Below are 14962 nucleotides of genomic sequence, written 5' to 3'. Positions count from 1 at the left end.
AAAAAATATATATATATTTTTTGTTTTGTTTTTTTCCTACCAAATGTTTGGAGATATTATTTTGGAAAATAATTATAAAGTTTTTACACTCACATCATGTATTCAAGGTGTCAGGAATTTTATTTTTACTATTAAAAATATACTTTTTACTAGATGGTTGTGCCGCTTGACACATCTCGATATAATAATCAAAAGTTTGTAGAAAAAGTTTTTTTTTTTTTTTTTGCAAAGTTTTCTGTAATGCAGCTTTCCTTCCACATCCTTTCCTCTCCCATCAGTCACTAACCTCAAAAAGTATAATTAGGGTGAAAATTTCAATGTACTTTCCACAAATGGGCCACAGGTCTCTGGTGACAGCTCACTCAAACTAAGCCATTAATCTTTAGAAATGTAAGACTTGAAAGAAGCCGACCCACTGAACTCAATGAGCAACTGTATTTCCCTCATCTGACAGAGTTGCATTCATTTACACTCCAGAAGCCACAAATGAATGCAGCTGAGAAGTGAGCGGGCAGAACGGCGTCTGAGCGCTTTGTTGGCGTGTAGATTTTTAAAAGGAGGATCATGCAGAAAGGCTGTTAAATATAACATCCCATTAACTTCCCAATTTGACTTTATAGCTGTTGCATAATTAGGCGGCTCTACAGACGGTGAAATGTGCTTTAATTTGGGTCACAAAATGTGATCTTCATCATCCAAAGTGTCACAAGAGACAAGAGAAAAGAGATTGGAAAAAGGTAGTGTGCAAAAATACACACAGAATATGTGAATATGAGTGGTAGAAAAATAGTCAATATAGTTGTTTCAATATAATGTTGGTTTAAAGGGGTCCTATAATGCCCCTTTTACAAGATGTAATATAAGTCTCTGATGTCCCCAGAATGTGTCTGTGATGTTTCAGCTCAAAATACCCCACAGATCATTTATTACAGATTGTCAAATTTGCCCCTATTGGGTGTGAGCAAAAACACGCTGTTTTCGTGTGTGTCCCTTTAAATGCAAATGAGCTGCTGCTCCCGGCCCCCTTTCCAGAAGAGGGCGGAGCTTTAACAGCTCGTGCTTCGGTCGCTCAACAACAACAAAGCTGGAGAATCTCACGCAGCCAAAATGAGGATTGTCAGTAACGGTGTTCAGCCTTACATTGTTCAAACCGGAGTCGGACACTGATGGAGAGACTCAGGAAGAAGTTACAACTTTTAGAATGAAACTGGACGTTTCTGAATGGTTAGTGGATAAATTTACGTAGTTGCTGTGGAGTTGATTCAACTCATCGACTAGCATGTGCCGTCATGTTAATCTTTTGTGCAAATCCAGCATTTAATTGACCCTCGTTTGTGAAGCAGTCCGGCGTAAAATGATGGCATGAAAACAACACTCTACTACAACAACTCTTCCTCTTCTCTAAAGCAGCCCAACATGGCCTCACCCTCTTTGTTGTGTGTTGATATTCAACAGTGTTTTGATCTGCCTGCATTGACACCATTGTATGCGAACTGAACTGAGCTGGATGATGACATCACTGTTTACTCCAGTGCTGATATAGATAAATTAACTAAATTAATAACTATTGATTCTGACAAGCCGTGGTTTACAGTTACATTATTAAGCCATTAGATGGCGGCAAAGATTGTCTTTATGGTTTAAAAGCCGTGGCTTACAGTTACATTATTAAGCCATTAGATGGCGGCAAAGATTGTCTTTATGAGCGAGTCACTCGCAAAGACTTTTATGTTGAAACTTGTTGTGAACACGGAACAAGACGCAAATGACAAATGCTTTGACTAGCGCTGTCAGTCACAGGAAAACCCCTTAACTGTTAAAAGGACAAGATATCGCAGCAGACATTCAAACAGATTTTTTATTATGAACATAGGACTGACCTGAATGGATTGAATCAATACTGAATTTACTTAAGCTGGACAATGACACCATTTTCTTTAAGAGCTGATGTGCAGCCAAAAATTATTACAGTTGTCACTGTAAAGCTGCTTTGACACAATCTGCATTGTAAAAAGCGCTATATAAATAAAGGTGACTTGACTTGACTTGACTTCTCGGGGGCAGGGTTTATTAAAGCAATAAGCCCCAAGAAGCCGTGGTTTACAGTTACATTATTAAGCCATTAGATGGTGGCAAAGATTGTCTTTATGAGTGAGTCACTCACTCGCAAAGACTTTTATGTTGAAACTTGTTGTGAACACGGAACAAGACGCAAATGACAAATGCTTTGACTAGTGCTGTCAGTCACAGGAAAACCCCTTAACTGTTAAAAGGACAAGATATCGCAGCAGGCATTCAAACAGATTTTTTATTATGAACATAGGACTGACCTGAAGGAAAATGCTAAACTGAATGCAGATAATACACTCGGTCACCTGATATCTCTCTCACAATACTCTTCTACATAATACAGTAAGCTTCAATGAACAAAATCATTAGAGAACAAACATATGTTTACATTGCTAAGAGTGGTTGCTAAGACAGACGAAGCAACATATATACATTCAGTGGCGCAGCGATACTTATGTAATGCGGTCAGCTGTATGTTTTCAGGAATTTTACAATGGCTCAACCAATCAGAATCAAGGGCCAGAACTATCCGTTTTATAAGTAAATTTTGTAACCTGGGAAGAAGCTCGTTGTAGTCCCTACCAGCCATTTGTTGTAGTCCTTAAACAGCGAATTCTTTGAAAGAAAATATCTCCCTTTGCATTGAACTTTGAGCGTCGTAACTTTGCAGATGTTGTTTATGCTCAAACAGCAACATTACACACTAACTAAAGTTAAAAAAGTTAAAACCCCTTTAAATGAGAGTTTTCTTAGTAAGTGATGTTTTTTTCTCTGTGCTAGAACAGATGAACTGAAAGGAGCTTTGCTGTTTCTTTATATATATATATATATATATATATATATATATTATCTATACCTTTTATATATATATATATATACCTTTTTTATATATATGTTTTATATATAAACATATTTTATGTATTAAAGGGATGATTTATGTGAATGTTGTTCATCAGCACTCAGTATATGATCCCACAGAACTGGGAAAGCATCCTAGAATATTAAACCAATTGAGCCGCAGTTACGCAAATCAGCCTCCTTACACAATGGCTTAATTATCTTAAGTATCTGTTGGTTTATTTTTATTTTTGTTTGGCATTTTGGTTGAAAAATGTATTTTTGTCAAAATGGCCATTATCTGTAAATTTGGAGTCACTTTGACATTTCAAACACTAGGGAGCAGAGTTTTACAATAAATGTACCAATTGAGCTAACTGTATATATACAGTTTATCATACAAATATAAACACTAATATCTATAGAATAAAACATTAATTTACTATATTAATATTACAATAATAATAATGAAACACATAGAGGTTGGGCTCAAACCCTGTTACATTTAAAGTAGTCCAGGAAATAATTTTTATATTATTATCTTGTGTAGTATTCATGGTTTTAAGGGCGAGTCATGCAACCTGCCTAATTTGATTACATGACAAATTAATTTGCATTTGAATTTGTCAGTTGTTTTATATGTTATATATGTTTTGCTGCTAATATATTTATAATGTTTGTTGTTGTTGTTGTTGTTTGGATATGCCCTGTGTCCGAATATGCATACTACTTATAAAGTAGGTGAAAAACAGTACATGACAAGATTAGTATGTCCAAAATCATATCCATAAAACAGTATAGGCGAAAAGTACCTGGATGAACTACTACTTCCACAGAAATTTTGAAGTGCTCATCTGATGGACACTTTACTATGCCATGAGGCCACAGGAGAGCTGTGAATGATAGGGAAATGACGATGCCATAAATCACATTACAATGACAACATGACCAGATTTCATTTCACACATTCATACTATATAGAATGTACTTATCACAACAGTGGCCAAAAGTGATGTGAGGAGGGGATATTTGTTTTTAATGACCCTACAGGTTTGATTAAAACATCAAAAATATTTTATAGTTTTTAAATATTTTAAATATGAGAGAAGAACAAAACACTAAACTTTTTTAAGGTATTTATATGAGAAAATGATTTGGCAAAAAAGGCAAACTACAGCTACAGGTTTTATTTTACTATGCAAAAAAATAAAAGATGCAAAGAAAAACAAAAAGCTCACAAAAAAAGGCATACATTGACTAGAACATAATATGTTTTTAATATTGTTTGCACTTTATTTTACAGTACGCGCACTTCCGTGTACTTACAGTGTACTTACCTAAGAAAATACTGGGTAATATAAGGTAACTACAGGGGTTAAGTTTAGGTTTAGAACTAGTTTCATGGTTATTACCTAGTTATTACCCAGTTATTGTAATTACTATAATAAGTACGTAGTATGTACATAGGGAACAGGACTGTAAAATAGAGTGCTACCTTAATATTTTGTATATTATATATTACAGTAATATTCATAATTTCTTTGTATAACAGCCTGCCAACAATGATGTCTGCACAGTTTGGCATGTTTCATTGCGTTATCACAAATAAAACAATTGACTCCAGCTATGAAATATGCTTACAAAATCTTTAACAAATCCTTAATATTTGAATTAAAATTTTTCTAGGCTTTGGCCACTACTGCATACATTAACAAACAAATCCAGGCCTTCGACTGATGAAAGTTCCACTTCAAAAAAAGGTGTGTTTGAAAAGTCACGACAACAATGCAAATGTCATCTTCATTTAAATGATAATTTGCTGAATCAAGGATGCATGAAAATGGAGAACATTATCAGTGTCTAATGACATCAATTGTTTCACACATTTCACTATGTCTACATAATAGCTCAAATCAAATTATAATATTTTTGAATAATATTTGAATTATGCCTCTTTTGTTTCCAGCATCATTTCCACATGACTGCTCACGATAAAGGTAAATTCAACCACAAATATTCTCTCTCTCTCTCAATGCATGTTGTTTCACTTTAATCAAATAATGGGCTGCCAAATAGCTTGTCATTGAATATTTTATTTGCAAATGAAGTATTAATAACTCAGAGTCCGTAAAAATATACAATTTTTTACTTGTAGAGGGACATATTTACAAGAATGGATCTTCTTCAAAATGAACAAACTGGTTTACAAAACTCAAAATGTGTGCAACCACAAAGAGAAAGAAAGATCATGAGTATTTTCCCTTCATTCTCAGCAGACAGGGACTCTTGGGCAAATACAGGCCCAAGTTCCTACATTTACAACAGTAAAATAATAACAAAAACCCCTCAAGATAACAGAGGAAAGCACAGTAAATGTTAAAAAAGCAATGTGGGAAAAAAAAAGAGACAAACTCACAGAGAAGATGTGTCATATTTACACTTACATATTCAGCCGAATACAGGTATGAACACAGAAGCAAAGCATTCCCAATATCTGACCTGTAGGCCATAACATGCAATCCCTTTGCTTTTCCAATGGAAAGAATTCCCTTTTTACACCCCTCAAAGTAACACATACTGCTACAGTTTCTAAGAGGAGTCGAAGGAGCCTTTTTTAGACATCCAGCATTATTTTAATAACAACCATGTTGAGTAACAATGATCAGGCTACATAGATAGTCAACGTCTTTTAAATAAGAGCGTTATGTCAAAAATACCTTGCAGATGGACCTTAACTGTTTTCCTGGCCTGAGCTCCCTTTCAAAACTGAATGCCCTCATGCAATGTGAGCAACACTTCAGAATGCATTGGCGGCTCTAAGGAAGAGATGCTTTCTAAATACCACATTTAGCAGTGTTGAAATAAAAGCCACTATAGATTAATTGTCTGAGGAAATAGACCGGTTCTTCTTGTTGAGAGGAGAGGAGGCCCTCGGGAGGGCTCATAAAGGAATAAAAATGACCTTAAGTGCCAAAACATAGGAACGGAACTGCTGGAAGGCAGCTTTCAATCAGCCTTCCCAGTAATATATTGGTCTGATCTTGGCTAGTTTTGGTGCTGTAATGTCCAAAGGACCAACATAAAGGACCAACATAAAACAATGGCTCTGTCCCAAAACCTAGAGAGCTGCCCATGTAGGCAGCATTTTAAAGCTTTTAAGGCTGTTCCAAAAGGTTTCGAGATACCTTTTTCTGGCCCAATTGTAAGGCAGCATCACCTGAATCTTTATAATTCATTCCAATAAGAAATATGTTGATTAATAACTGAAACCTAACTTCTAACCACGCTTCAGTTTCAGCTCGGATGCCCGTCACCTATTTAGGCAGTAGACAGCAAGGCAGCATTTCATGTATACTTATATTGCAATCACCTTGATGCATTGCAACAACCAGAGAGAAAAAATCCATCCAAGATGGTAGACAAAGAGTGAAAAATGACTATAAGTAATTAATTTAATACCAAAATGTACCGATAAAAAGTTCTAATTAAAAATGTCTGTGCCTGCTATATATTTTAAACTAAGAGTATTGTGGTTTCAATTTAGCTAAACTCTTAAAAATCACGAGTCACCACATGAGTCTTGTGAGGTTGCATTTCAATAAAGTGCAACAGTTGGGTTCTGGAAGTAAAAATCCCATTAATTTTCTCCAAAGGGAAACTGAATTTTTATGATAACTTATAAACCTTTAAAGACAGACCCACTATGAGCTACGAGATTATTAATCAATGATATATGCTTTTGTTGAAGCCATCAGCCCGCATTATTTAAACATATATATATATATATTTTTTAATAAGCACATTTAAAGGGATAGTTCACCCAACAATTACATTTCTGTGATCATTTACTAACTCTCATATCATTCCAAACTTGTATGACTTTCTGTGGAACATAAAATATATTTGGAGAATTTTTTTTCCAGTGGAAACCAAGGTGGGAACCAAGACGGTTTGGTTACCAAAATCAATCAAAATATCTTCCTTTATGAATGATGATGAGTAAATGATGACAAATTTTTCATTTTTGGGTGATCTACACCTTTAAAGGATTAGTTCACATCAGAATTCAAATTTCCTGATAATTTACTCACCCCCATACCACCCAAGATGTTTATGTCTTTCTTTCTTCAGTCAAAAAGAAATGAAGGTTTTTGAGAAAAACATTCCAAATTATCAGGAAATTTGAATTCTGAAGTGAACTAATCCTTTAAGAAGAGAATTTGTGGTGAAAAACTACATGATTCTGTAAAGAAAGCTCCACCAATCAGAGAATCGCAACAAGTGGTGTGTTCGACTAAAAGCAGCGTTGCAGAGACCGATCGTTCATCAAAGTATCGTGAGAGCGATTCAAAAGCACCGATCGGTCTGCACAGCTCCGCTTCAAGTCGAACACACCTATTCTCTTAAGCACCCACCTACTCCCATGAAGCAGTCAATTAAGAGTCAGTTTTCCTACGCTTTCAAATGACTTAAATATGTGTTTATATATAGATATTTTGCAATAAAAACAAGATACTTTTTGTCCAATTTTCCAATATTTTTTGTAACATTTTTATTCACCTCGTAAGTTCATAACTACAGTAGTTGGATTGATTCATGGCTTATGTCTATTGGAAAAATGCTTCCAGAGCCAAGGCCGCTGAAAGTGCGCAGACACTGTTGCACTCTATTAAGATGCTAACCTTTGAGCCAGCTACCTATATAGGCAGTAGACAGCAAGGCAGCTCACTAGGTTTTTGGAACAGAGCAAATATATTAGACTACAGAGTTACTGCCTACAAAAACAGATGTATTGTGAAGGCCCAATTGGATGGGTTTGGTCTTGGTCTCTGTTTGAAGGAAAGGGTAGTGGAGAACCTCTGTAGGGTTTGGACCCACAGAACTCTGCATGTGTTCTCCTTACAATTCCCATCATTCACTCCCCACACTGCATGACAGCTCATCCATCACACTTACTGACAACAGTTCACCCAGCAACACCGCCTACACCGCCTTGTGGAGAATGTGGCTCTGGAGAGCACGTCTCGAGTGTGTCTCTATTTATGAGGTCGTGTTAGACTGTGCACACTTGGGAAGAAGTGTTTCGGTGTGTATCAAACACAATTGTTGGGGAAGGTAACAGGAAGGCGGTGAATTGGCATAGGCAGCACTCGGCTACACTACAGACTCAAATACATCTGCAACCAATAAGAATGATGAACAAGGTTATTCTGCTTGGCATATACACTTGTGAAGATGAAAGTGGCCCGAGAACATTGACAAGGGCATATGGGGACAGAGTGTTGGGTAATTGCGTTGTATGCTCGCTCATGTCTTATGGCTTTACCTCTCTTAGATATATTTTAAAAGTCCATCAATGGCAGATATACAAGTAGCCTTTAAGAAGGAAATGATTTTACTTATTAAAGGGAGCTTAGCGGGTCAGGGGCTACAATGACCAATTATTACTCTCTGAAAATGCATAATACCTCATCTACAACTTTATTATGGCCTATAACCCCAATCTTCAACCGATAACTTAAAGAATATTGTGTGCGTATATTTATCTGTATGTACAATATAAAACAGCATCATGACTACAGAGTGTACATTATTCGTGTGGCTGTGTTTGGACTGCCTCTTTGTGCCAGAAGGCTCTCCCTCCACTGACGGGAGCCATTTTACACATGGCTTCCTGTTTTTGTCTGGTACATTGCGAAGGACAAAAGCAATCTCAGGGGAAGAATTCACTGTGAAGGCACACAAAACAGGCAACTTGTCCATTTCAAATTTCACAAATGCACCAAGCAAGGTCTTCCCAGGGGCTTAGAGACACCGCTAATGGAGAGGGGTTTGACAGCGCTTGGCGGAGGAAGCCGTGGGGCGGCTGGCACAAAAAGGCAGCCATCTTGAGACAGCCTGTTGTTAGAGGGTCCTAGGAGAGTCCTCGGACGGTACCATGGTGCATACACAAACTAGAAGGAGTACCGCAAATCCGCACACACCATCACACACACGAATTTCACACACACTCTGTACATAACTCCCTGTTATGGCATTCCCTTTCATTTACTTATCCACAGTACTGTGAGATTATAGTAAAAAGTTACTTGTGCCTCATATGCTATTACGTAGTACCACTGGGTATTATAGAAAAGAAGGAAAAATATAAATAAAACCCCAAACTATCTTTGATTTATACACATTCATAGTATTCGTGACAGATTTTGGTTTCAGTATCATTGGAAATACAGCTGTAACAAATATACCGCGGTCGGTATGTAATACAAACTGAAATTGTCCATGAAGCGGTGAGAATGACATCTGAAACCAGACTGCGGACTTTCTGTCAAGTACGTACTCTCCATGTATATACACAGATGCAAAAATTCATATCAGTGTGTAACAATGCGGTCACCGTGATTTTGCCAAGTAAGACGTGTTCCTGGATCAACACATTTTGTTGATCCTGGAACAACATTCCTGTCCAAAAATTTAGTCCTAACCCTATCTCTACCCTAAACCTAACCCTACCCATAACTTATCCCTAAAATCAGAAGGAAATGATAGGTGAATAAAACTGATGTAGAAGCACCTAACCCTGGTTGTAAGCCTAAACTTAACATAAACTGTAAACTTGTCCCTCAAATCTGATTGGTTAATTGGAATGTTGTCCCAGTATCAATTTCGTGATTTTGCCAAGTAAGACATGTTCCTGGATCAACATCTTTTGTTGATCCTGGAACAACATTCTTGTCCAAAAACATAGTCCTAACCCTATCCCTACCCCTAAACCTAACCCTTCCCATAACTTGTGGCACTTTTCCACTGCATGATACGGCTCGGTATGACATGGTACAGCTTGCTTAAAGGATTAGTTCATTTTGAAATGAAAATTAGCCCAAGTTTTACTCACCCTCAAGCCATCCTAGGTGTTTATGACTTTCTTCTTTCTGATGAACATAATTGCAGAAATATTATTAAATATCCTTATGCATCCGAGCTTTATAATGGCAGTGACAGGGTTCAATGAGTATGAGCTGAAGAAACTGCTTCCATCCACATGCACCCATCATAAATATGTACTCCACACGGCTCCGAAGTGTTAATAAAGGCCTTCTGAAGAGAAACGATGCGTTTGTGTAAAAAAATATCCATATTTTTTCTCCATACCAAGTTATGAAGTCAAATATCGAGCTACCACCAGATTGCCTCATACTCATACTCATACTCATAGAACCCTCTCACTGCCATTATAAAGCCCGGATGCGTCAGGATATTTATTGATATTTCTTCGATTACGTTCATCAGGAACAAGAAAGTCACATACACCTAGGATGGCTTGAGGGTGAGTAAAGCTTGGGCTAATTTTCATACGAAAGTGAACTAATCCTTTAAATAGTACCACCTCAGTTGAGGTTCCTAGCAAGCCGAATTGATATTAAAATGTGATGTGTAAACACTGTAGATCACTGATTGGTCGGAGAGAATTGTCACTACTAGCGTCATTGGATTTGAAACACGAGACACCAAACCCACTAGATGTAAATAGTCAGTAACAGCCACCACAGTATTATTTGTTTGCATTACTTTTTTAAACGACTTGCTTTAAACGACTGTCGCACGCAACTTGAAAAAAGAAATGGCTGCATCATGGTCAGTAGACCAGGTGCAGACGTTCCTCTCATTGGTAGCCAAGGAGCGGATCCACGGTAGTAGAAGCGGTGCGACTATAGCGATCAGTGTATAATCCCAACCACTTTGAAGTGGTACTAAACTGCATTGGAAAAGCAAACCGAAAGTAAAGCGAGCCGAGCTGAGCCAAGCCAAGTCATGCCACGCAGTGGAAAAGCGCCATTATTCACCTATCATTTCCCTCTGATTTTAGAGATAAGAATGGTGTAGAAGCCCCTAACCCTTGTCGTAAGCCTAAACTTGACATTAACTATAAACCTTTCCCTCAAATCTGATTGGTTGATTGGAATGTTATTTCTGGATCAACAAGGATTTTGATCCAGGAACATGTTGTACTGGGTGAAATCACGTTCACTTAGTTGACACACAGGGGGAATTCACCAAGAATCAATTGCACCCACATTGTTTTAACATCTAATTCACTAATCTAGTTATCCAAATCACATAATAGTTGTAACAATTTAAACGCTGCAATTACGCAGGTCGGTTCTGAGCTCTAGGTTGTGAAGGATACAGCAGACTACCGCAATCTGGCATACCTTACTGGGAACGTACATACAGGAACTCTATGCATCTGAAAAGGTGATTAAAGTGCGCTCGACTGCATGACACTTTGGGATAAAATGCTCTTCACCATCATTTAATCATCATTTGAAGTCATTTGCAAGAAAATTTTCTTGGACAAAATCTCCTATACATTTCTTTTACCGTGTACTTTCTGTAGGCAGTAATAGCAAAACTTTGCAGCAGGCATATACAGTAGCACTGATTTTTGGTGAAAAGTTACATTAATTTGCCTGATTTACTTACTCGTTTTTAGGTTTGCACAAAAAAAACAAATGACAACGACATTATTTAAATACAGTTAAACTGGACAGTGGGTGGTTTTTGTGAAATATAGCACGTTAAGGTATAGCGCAACCATTCAGTGAATTCACCCCATAGTGTGTTCTGCATTAACTGAACCATTAAAGTCTCTCTATGCCACTACATCAATGACACGCTGTCATCCACTGGAATGTCCATCGAGGAGTCATCTTTTCCAATCACTTCAAGTTTTCTTCTTAGTGGTTTTGATAAGATTGCCTTTGATTTTGATGTCTGGGCCATGGTCAATGTTTGCATTGCATTCTGGAAAAAAATGAATGGGAACTTTGCAAATGAAATGGATTGTTCGTATTCCCAGAGCCGCCCCCTCGCTATCAACAGGTTCTTCCTTCATTTCTCTTCATAGGGGCAGTCGCTGGACCTTCCCCTCTCCATCGTGTTTCATCAACCCAGCCTGCCCTTGGCCCTTTAACCTCTCTGATTCAATAAATAAATAAACTGCACTTGGGGAACTCTTTCCACCCCACTGCCCACAAAGCCTGTAAGAGTTCAAAAAGAGAAGCAAATAATGTGAAAAAAGGGTCAGACTGTGCCATGAGATCAGAAGGAGAGAGAACCAAAGAATGAGAATAAAAAATTCTTGTTCTTTAGTTCCTGTCTTGTTTTCTTTTAATACATCAGAAGGGGGCAAGCATTTTGTATTTTCCCTTGTAAATATGCATTCAACTTTTTAGATTTTATATGATTGATTTTATTTTGACTTACATCCTTTAATTATGTTTTTATTTTATAGTTTTTTGTGTGTGTGTGTATTTTTTCCAATCGTAGTTGCAACTTTTGGAAGAGTCACTGTGGGTGTCTTGTACAGACGCCTGCATCAGGCTGCGTTTCCTTTACTCTCTACACTGTCTGAAAGGCCTTGCTTTGAGCCGGGACCATGACTCCTGCCGGGATGGCCATGCCCACCGGAGGGTTAGGGGGTCTGAATTTTGGGGTGGCAGGGGGTTCTGGGGTTTTAGGCACGACCTGCGTGTAGGCCGGGGGAGACTGGGGGAAGCCGTGGGGCTGTCCGTTCTCCTTGAGGGCGGCGACAGCGGGTGGCCGTGGACGTTGGCTTCGGGCTACGCTGTTGTGCACCATGGACTGTGTAGAGGAAGCACCGGAGCGGGAGCTGCCAGAGCGGGACGAGGAGAGGGAGTTGGGCTTCACCAGCTTGGCTTTTGGAGCTTCTGCATCCTCTCTACAAAAGTAATGGAAATAGAGATATTGGTTAGAGAGGTCAATATTAAAATAATAAAACAAAACAAAACAAAACAAAACCATTGTAGTCTGGACCTGGAGCAGCCATTGTACGTAAGTGCACTGTCATTTTAAATACATTTAAAATAATTATAAATAAATGTAAAATAATTATGAATACATTTAAAATAATGATAAAAAACAAATTAAAAATATTATACATACATACATATGCAAGAAAGAATAAATTAATAAATAATAAAAAAATAAATAAATGCCAGTCTTTATACAGGATCAGTATTTGTGTTTTACATTTAAATATATTATAATTTTATTTTCATTTTTTGAACATTTACTTAAATATTTGATGCTGATAGACAAAAAAAAAAAAAAAAAAATTCAAGAACTATTTACTCTATTAATCTAATAAATATCATATTTTTAAATAAAGAAGAGAGTTCAATAGCATATTAGTATTTTTTTTTTTTTTTTAATGGAACTGATAAAAGAAATTTCAGTTGTATGGTATCAACTGGATATATTTGGTATCATGACAAACATGGCAGGTTATAGACATCAGCAATTAATGTTTGCAGGGAATTTCCTTACTATAAGGTTACCTCCAGTATTACAAAACTAGTAAGTTAGTAGTAAAACTTGCTAAACTGGGATAATACTCCAAAACTGAACATAGTGAGAGATCATGACAGTCATTGTGCACAAGAACGGTCCCAGTGTAGAGCTTACTTTTGTTTGTGTGTGTTCTGTCACTATAGGCCTAAATAACAGCTGTCTGATGTATTATGAAGATTGTCCTGAAGACAATATCAAGCATATGTTCCATCCTGAACATATGCAAAAACCTAGTCAAAGTCGCTGCTCTAGGTAATATTAAGAGTGAAAGTGGAGCTATAAAAACACAATCAATACTGAGATCTCACCTGATTTCATTAGGTGTCTCCTCCTCCTCATATTTCTTCTTCTCCTTCTTGCGGAAGACCAGCCAGATGATGAGAATGAGAAGCAGAACTCCGAATGAAACGCCAACCACAGCACCAGCCACCACACCCATGCCTCGCACATCTAAACACACAGAAGGACATTTTTGTCATATTGTCACATGTCATTACATCACGTCGCATTTGCCACATTCATATAAGTTAAATAAATACATTTTAAAAAAAAAAAACTATTAAAAAATCATTACAAATCATACTATCAGCAAAATAATTTGAGTGAAAATTAACTTTTTTTTTTTTTTACATACAAATATGTTACATTTACATATACATAAATGTGTAACATTGATTTTACTCTGGAAAGGGGTGTTTATAGGCATGATGCAAAGCAGAGAGTCATTTGGCTGTGGTAAAATGACTTGTCTCTCAGTTTACATTTATATTGAAATGAAAAAAAAAAAAAAAATCCATACAGCCCTGAACATGTACATCAATAGTAAAATGATTTGCTACAACATAAAATGAGCAGTCATTATATTCTAAACCTAATTTCAGCTATGACTGAATGTCTACAAGCCATGTTACATTTTATTCAAATGTAATTGTTTTACACCAATGCACATGGATATAAATCATTTGTGCACCAACTTGGCTCTCAAAATATGTATCTGAAAGTAAGGAACAAATAACATCTGTTTGACATGCAATGATGTACTAACAAATATTGCATTTAGCCAAAAAAAAAAAAACAAACAAAAAAAAAAAAAATCACATAAGGTATTTTTCCTTCATTAAAACCCCCAGTCATATTAAAAGTATAATAACAGCAATTTTTGGTAACACTTTACAATAAGGTTCTATTGTTAACATTGGTTAACATTAAATAACATATTCTAAAGCATTTATTAAGCTTTCGACATTTACTAAATCATTAATAAACTCATAAATTGTATCTGTTAACATGAGATAACTTGAACAGTGAACAGTTGTATTTTTATTAACTATTAAAGCAAAGATTCATTGTTAACAAAGATTAATAAATACTGTAACAAATGTATAGCTCATTGTTAGTTAATGTTGGTTAACGCATTAACTAATGGGACCTTATTGTAAAGTGTTACCTTTTTTTTTTTTTTTTTTTTACATAAAGCAAGTCACCTCATGAGGCAGCCAAACTGAGATCACATGACAGTCACATCTGGTTTGTACTGGTGTCTGAAACTATATTGGACATTACCGAGTGCACTCATTTAATCCCACAATGAGCTGCAATAACGAGTGTACAACCGATGTACGCTCATCGGCTAGAGAATACCCATAATGTACTGTGAGAGTTGTGCGCCAAATGACTTCCC

The 14962-nt window shown here is 36.7% G+C and overlaps 1 protein-coding gene across 2 annotated transcripts in view; it reads right to left on the bottom strand.

Annotated features, from left to right (window-relative positions):
• Positions 1-4980: 4980 nt before the first annotated feature.
• Positions 4981-14962, bottom strand: part of clmpb (CXADR like membrane protein b) — a 94861-nt gene continuing 84879 nt past the window's right edge. For both annotated transcript variants that reach the window (XM_051870461.1, XM_051870460.1), the window contains exons 6-7: positions 13590-13731; positions 4981-12649 (exon numbers count right to left, since the gene is read on the bottom strand). In XM_051870461.1, the coding sequence (XP_051726421.1) occupies positions 12310-12649; positions 13590-13731 (482 nt within the window). In that variant the 3' untranslated portion in view covers positions 4981-12309. The remainder of the gene's footprint in view (positions 12650-13589; positions 13732-14962) is intronic.

Source organism: Ctenopharyngodon idella, chromosome 18 (genome assembly GCF_019924925.1).
Source record: "Ctenopharyngodon idella isolate HZGC_01 chromosome 18, HZGC01, whole genome shotgun sequence".
Classification (NCBI taxonomy): Eukaryota; Metazoa; Chordata; class Actinopteri; order Cypriniformes; family Xenocyprididae; genus Ctenopharyngodon; species Ctenopharyngodon idella.
Note: the sequence above shows the minus strand (reverse complement) of the source record. Positions and strands in the feature narration are given on the sequence as shown.